This window comes from Nestor notabilis, unplaced genomic scaffold, assembly GCF_000696875.1.
Source record: "Nestor notabilis isolate BGI_N333 unplaced genomic scaffold, ASM69687v1 scaffold6766, whole genome shotgun sequence".
Taxonomy (NCBI): Eukaryota; Metazoa; Chordata; class Aves; order Psittaciformes; family Psittacidae; genus Nestor; species Nestor notabilis.
Window position 1 is genome coordinate 31,965 of NW_009931467.1, and position 6,848 is coordinate 38,812.

A 6,848-nucleotide genomic window follows, 5' to 3' on the forward strand; every position below is an offset into this window, starting at 1 on the left:
CAAACTACTAGAAAGTTTATTACAAACTCTAAAACAGATGTAAAACCCAGAGATATCCCAAGCCAGAAAGGGAGACCTAAAGGCTACTAAAGAACAGATTAGGCACAGATTCTTACCAACCTACACATTTGTTCAATAACCAGGAGGCCAGCTCCAAGGTGCATTGAGAGCAAACGGGGTGGCAGGCACTACTTGGCGGGCATCCCCGCGGAGGTAATGTCGGCCATAAAAGTAGTTGGATCCATCTCCCCCGTCTCCCTATCCTCTTCTCCCCTACTCTTCTCTTCTCTCCGTCTCTTCTTCTCTAGATGTTTATCGAACCCCGGGCCTTTTATATCCCCGAAAGTGCCAACTCATCCTGATGCAGGGGGTCAGCCTGTGTCCGGAGGAGTGGCCCTGCTGGCTTCCTTTTTCCCGCGCACATTCGTCCTGATGCAGGGGGTCAGCCTGTGCCAGGAGTGGCCTTGCCGGCTCCCCACTGTGCACCCCCACTCCAGGTGATTGGGGGTGATCCACCACGGACCAATTTTTACAGTGTTAAACCCATCCAACACAGAGCTTGACAGATGTTTGTTACCATTCAACTTGGGAAGCTATCTTACACTATGTAGTTGCTGGGTAGGCCCTTTAGAATTGTGTGGAAGTAAGCCTGAAACACGTAGAAGAAACTACTGTTACATACTTGCTGTTTTTTTTAAACTCTTCTCTGAGTATACTTTGGCAGATACTGAGCTGTATAGATGGTATGACAGTTCTCTCAGGGCGTACTTCCCAGTATGAGATGATAACATCCTGACATTTCCTGAAGTGGCATGTCTTTGTTACCTAAAATAATGTAATACTTATTTTACTTCTCTGTACTGTGCAGTTAAATTTTTTTCCTATTGAAAATATTACATATATAAAAATGAATTAAAAAAAGTTCACCAACAGTCCTATAACATGGTAAGTCTAAAAGCTGTCATAAGTGTAACATACCTAATGGTCTAGGATCTAGTAAATACTGCAAAGTCTTTGGGAGAAAAAAATCCTCTCACCATATTTCACAAGAGAGATGCATTTCTAAATAAGTTGAAAGCATTTCTTTGATTGTGGGGTGTGGATAATTGAATAGTCTGCAGAATTTCCTTTCAAGTATCTTTTTTTTCTTTTATTATTTACCTTTGATAGTAACAGAGATATGAGGGGAAAAAGGTAAAAATCAAGTTGTTAGTTACGAAACCACTCATTTTGAAATGTGCAGTGAGGTAATGTGGAAAAGCTGTTTGTCAGTATTTACAATACTTCAAATACCAGGTGGAAGGGAGCTTGTGCATCCAAGCAAAAATTCAGTAAATCTTTAAGTTTCTGGTTTTGGCATTGGTTCTTCCCCATTTCATACAGAGGTGTTAGAATCAAATTATTTCAAAACAATCAGGGAAAAGAGACTGAATATTTACTAAGGCTGGAGTTGCCTTATCATTTTTCATCTTGGAAGCTTGTGCTGTGAGTAGGCAGTCTTAGTGCTCTGAAAGCCTGTTCTAAGCATTCATGTGCAGTACGTGCCTAGTTCATATATCCTTTGGATGTTAATATTGACACAGATTCAGTGTTGAAGCCCTTCCTTGGACAACATCCTTGCCATGTGCACCAGGTAAAAATGCTGAGCACAGGTAACTTTTCTTTTTTAATGTGTAGAGAGATTGACTACATCACTCGTGAACACTGTGTTTAAGTAGCCTATCTTGTCTTTCTTTCGATGAGATGTTTGGCAGCCATCTATGGTCAGGGTGTCTTTTTAGAGGAAGCACTCTGATTAAAATAGAGTGATATACAGCTAGATCCCACTCAGTTTCCCAAAGGAAAATGGATGGAGGGTGACAACATCAGGAAGAACTGAACTAAGAAATGGATGAGCTCCATCTTTCTTGCCCTGATTATACTGTTCCAAACACCGTGCTAAAGTAACTCTTTTAAGCATCTGAATGTGCAAATGAAATGGACTAATATTATGCCTTAGCTATTAAGTTTGGTGGTGATTCATATAACTGATCCTTTGTTTTGTGGTGACTCCATAGTAAAGGTATGTCTGATTAGGGAAAAAGTGGTAATTATACAATGTATGTACTTTTTTCTTCTGTTAACTGTTTTTCCCTGTGTCTGTTCTAGGTTCAGTGGCACTGTAGATCACGGATGGTTGCAGGAGCTAATTTCTACATTGTAGGACGAGACCCAGCAGGGATGCCACACCCTGACACTGGGAAAGATCTGTACGAACCAACACATGGCGCAAAAGTGTTGACAATGGCTCCAGGCCTCCGAGCACTGGAAATTGTACCCTTCAGAGTTGCAGCCTATAATAAGAAAAAGAAATGCATGGATTATTATGACTCTGATCAGTAAGTTGTATTTTTGTTTTAAGACTTTTTAAGCAATAGCTGCATTTTACTCCCCCACCCACATTAAAAAAAAAGCTTTTAATTAAATTCATATTGCTCAAAGATGGCAGTGTTTAGATGTGGTCTTAGATCACAAATGCAACTTGACTTCAGTATGATTTGGGTGCAGTTTCACAGCACAACTAACCTGATCCAACTTTTGCTGCTACTGGAAGCTCCCCTTTTCCTCCCACATACTGGAGTTTCTCTAATTCTGGAACATGTTGGTACAGTGTGCTAAATCCATAGAAAAATACTACTATTTATTTTAATGGTAAGATTAGCTTTCTGCTGGTTTTACTTTATAAATATGCTTCTCAGGTGTCAGATTTGCATCATATCTGATGGAAGAGAAACAATAAGAGGGTGTAGCAGGGAAAAGGTGATTGTGGACAAGAAAGGATGACATAGTTACTTGCTCTGTTGTTAACTGATGCCCTAAGTCCATTGTATGTCCCAGGTTTTCAGCTTTTTTTTTTGGTTGGTTGGTTAGTTTTGATCCAGTTACAGGACAAATTCACCTTGTGCATATTACAATATTATATTTCACTCCTGTGGCATAGCAGAGTCCAAAACTCACTGTATGTATTGCTGTGGTGCCAAATGAGTGGCACTGGGAAGATTACTTGTCATTTTAGTTTACACCTCTTTATTCACATTATTGAACTGTACTTCTGTATGACATCAAAGTGCAGTTGAAGTTAGTACTGAAGGGCAAACTGTCAAGCAAGATGTTTTTCTAAAAAACATTGTATTTTTTATATTCTATTTCCTACTGCTTCTGTACAATACACTTTATTTTTGAAAGCATGAAATCAGCATGGGAAAGATTTATCTGTAAAACTGAACACATCGTTTGTTCTTCAGCTGCTTATGCTGCAGTTACACTGACTATAAATGTCTCCAAGAATGTCACTGTGGCCTGTGACAATCGACCAACAAGTTTTATTCAGCAGTTTGTGTCTTTCTTACCATGAATTATGTTTATTAGTAGATAGTGTGCTGGCTTAACCTTGATTGTAAGTTATTTAACTGCTTTATGTTTCAGCGGTAGATTCCAAGCACTTGAGCTAGTCTGCTTTTATTTTTGAAAGCAGCAAAGTGTTATTATCTCTTACATAACTAAATATAACTTCATGGGATGTTCTTCTGTTGTTTGGAAATTATAAGCAGCATGATAAAGGCAAATCTGTTGAAACCTGACAAGAATTAAAATAGTTGCACTGTATATTACTGTACAACATCCATATGTGTTTAGAAATTTGATGACTTGCTATGCTGCAGATGTTTTAAAATTGAAGCTAATCAGGGAGGCTTATTTAGCAGTTGTAGTTTACTGATGTTCTTCTTCCTTCCTCTTCTCTCCAATATAGGCAGCATTGCAGTGTAAGGTTTTCCTTAGAGCTGTAAAGCTTCTCTCTGGATGGCATTGCAGTAGTTTGGTTTTTTGGTTTTTTGTTTTTTTTTTTCTCCAGTGAAGCTGTGGACAGTAGCATCAGATCAGAGACCTGTGCTCACATACATACAGTATTTTCATTAGGAGGAGTAAAATCAGATACTCCTAGTGTATGTGATATGAAAATCTTTCTGAATGTATTGCCTCTTAGCTAGCTATTGAACACTTCACTACTTTTGTGCCTTTCACTATTTGAGGGGCATCTAGAAGTCCTCTGTGGTGTGCACAATAACTAGATTGTGATGTAACTACTGCTAGTTTGATGCAAACCTGTATACATTATAACATATAAGGTTCAAAAGACTGTTGTAGTAGATACTGTAGGTATTTGTTCTGTATGTTGTCCACGTAATTCTCGCAATTTTAGATGATAAATACATCAAGATTAAAGTGGAATAGTTTTAATAGTGTGTCACCACTTAATTTGGAATAGAAGGGTAGTGTGAATGGCCAGAGTTCCCATTTCATGTAGCAAGATCTTTGTAGAAGAATAGTGATTCTGTGATCATTGATACAGTACTCTCAGTGGAATAGATATGATGTAGATCAAGGGGAGTGAAATTGTATCTCTGTCATTAGCCAGTGCAAATAACAAACAAACAAAACCAAAACACTCAGTGGTAGTAAGTTTTGCCTTTTGTCACACACTGCATTATGCCCACCCTGTTATCTTTTCATCATGCCCGTAGGGACCCTTTGGTTTGAAGCTTTTTTTGTGTGTAATTGTACTACTAGTGTGCAGTTCTGCCGTGCTGCTTTCAGAATGTAAGAGACTATTTGTCCTGTCCTTCCCTCGATACTGTTTGTAAACCACAGGGTGGACCGGAGTGTGGCAGCAATCCTCTAGATGGCAATGCAGACACATGTAGACTTCCTGAAGAGAGTGCCGTTATAGCTCCTTTTTGTCATAGACAGAGCACTGTGGTAGGCTCCAGACAGAGTTAGAGCTTGGGTGGGTGCAGCTGGCTGCATTTCAAGATAGTCTGTGTAATGCTGAAAATGTGGCAAACTCCTGGACCATGTGGTGTTTGACAGTAAGGAGCATGGCAATGAATAGAGGATTGTCTGGAAATATGAGAGGACCAGTACTGATGGAAGACCACTGGGTAGGAAATAGTGATGTTCATGGAAATCTTTCCAGAGCTTACCACTTACCTGGTGAAAAACACTGCATGTAAATGTGGGGAAGAATGTTGTATGCATAGACGCATCGCTGTGACTTGTTTTAGAAATGGGCAACTTGATTTTTATTGCACATTTCTCAGTTCTTTCAGGCTTGAAGACTTGACAGCCAACTAGGCAATTCAAGAATTTACATCACTAATGGATGCACAGAAGGTTATGGCAAGAGGCTTTCCCTTGAATGAGCTATAGATGAGCTGTGTGGCAGGGCTGCTGGAAGTAGTTATTCGTTCCCTGAGTACTCATCACCTACTCTTTCAGGCCTCCTAGACTCCTGTGTCTGGGAAGGTGCTTGTGAGAAACTGTGATGGACACTGTCTGTCATCTTGTGTGTCTTTAATTTGGCAGAATGGGATCCACACCAGACTTGATAGCAAAGACATGCAGAGGTTATTGCTGTTGGGTTCTTTGCTGATATTAGGAATTATCTTTGTGCTTCTGAAGGCAATTCTAAGCCATGGGCACAGAGGGGGATGAATCTTTGGCTAGCAGTGAGAGGTTACCAGAAGCTTGATCCAACTGCCAGAAGGATGTCTGACAAGTTGGGGCTGCAGCATTAGCAGTGGCAGAGTTGCTTTGCTTGTGACATCTCTAGACGCTCATGCTCTGCTTTTATGAGAAGTTTGTTTCTCACTTCCATTAGTACCCTCCAGAATGTTTGCTGCCCTCAGAGCTTCAGCAGAGCCTGTATCTCTGCTTGGGAACAGTCTGAAGAACATGACTGTTGGGTGTCAGGGGCTTGTGCTGCTATTTGGCAGTGTTGAGCTGCTGTAGTGCTGTGTTGGAGCTGAAGTCTGTCTGCACAGCAATTGTAGTTGCAAAGTGGTGTACAAAGTTTAACGTGTATAAATTGACTAAAGTTACCCTTTAAAATAATAAGACTTGTAAACAATCAATGGCTTGAAACTGTGTTTTGTATTTTACCTCATGAAGCCAGTATGATTTTTAGTTTGTTTCTTGGACATTTTAGAACTACGTTTAGCATCTCTTGAAACTGCAGTCTTAAAACATAGTTTTGAAAAAGATGTGTCTAAAATTAAGATTTAGGAAAGGGATTTGAGGAACACATTTGAAGTGATGCGTAGCAGCACAGGTAGAGCTAACTTCATTTTATTTTCCCTTTGTCAAAATGAGGATAATAAAAAATATTAAAAAAAAATCCCTTCGTATTGTTACTGAGGTCAGATAACAAACCTAAACTAAGTTTCTGTGGGAAGCCTGAGCATTTCCATTTGCATACAATTCTGAAGAAACAATACATATAAATCTTTTGCTTATAGTTTTTATCCTTTTAGATTTTACAGATTTTTTGATTAATAATTGAATATGTCCAGAGTTGTTTTGGAGAAGTTTTTAGGGAGAATTCTAGTTATAATGGAGAAATAAAAAATGAGCGTCTGACCTGTGAACCACTATTCAACTGAAGTGTAAAGAACAAACAACCAAAGAACTAAACCAACAAAACTAGCCCCCCCATCTCCGCCAAAAAAACAAACCAAACCCTACCCAATGCTGAAATCCCTTCAGAAAAATGTTGTGTGTTTCTTCAGTCAAAAAGGCCTCTCAGTTACCACAGACAAGTGTAATTTGGGCTTGGTGGCTTAATAATGGTAGCTGTTTTGGTGAGCAGATTCCCAATTTTTTACAGAAGATCAGTCCTATAAAATGCAGCCACAGACTGCTGCTGAGAAAAAACTCAATTAAGAAAGGAAATTAGTCTGGCAATTAAACAAGCCACAGTAGTGTCTGGAAAAATGGATTTCTTTCCTTTTAACCCCCACACCACCCCCCAC

At 39.4% G+C, this 6,848-nt stretch overlaps 1 protein-coding gene across 1 annotated transcript in view; it reads left to right on the forward strand.

Annotated features, from left to right (window-relative positions):
- The window catches only part of PAPSS1 (3'-phosphoadenosine 5'-phosphosulfate synthase 1), a 37,794-nt gene that overhangs the window by 25,060 nt on the left and 5,886 nt on the right, over positions 1 to 6,848 (forward strand). Inside the window, exon 10 of the mRNA XM_010015926.1 lies at positions 2,149 to 2,378. Coding sequence (XP_010014228.1) covers positions 2,149 to 2,378 — 230 coding nt within the window. The remainder of the gene's footprint in view (positions 1 to 2,148; positions 2,379 to 6,848) is intronic.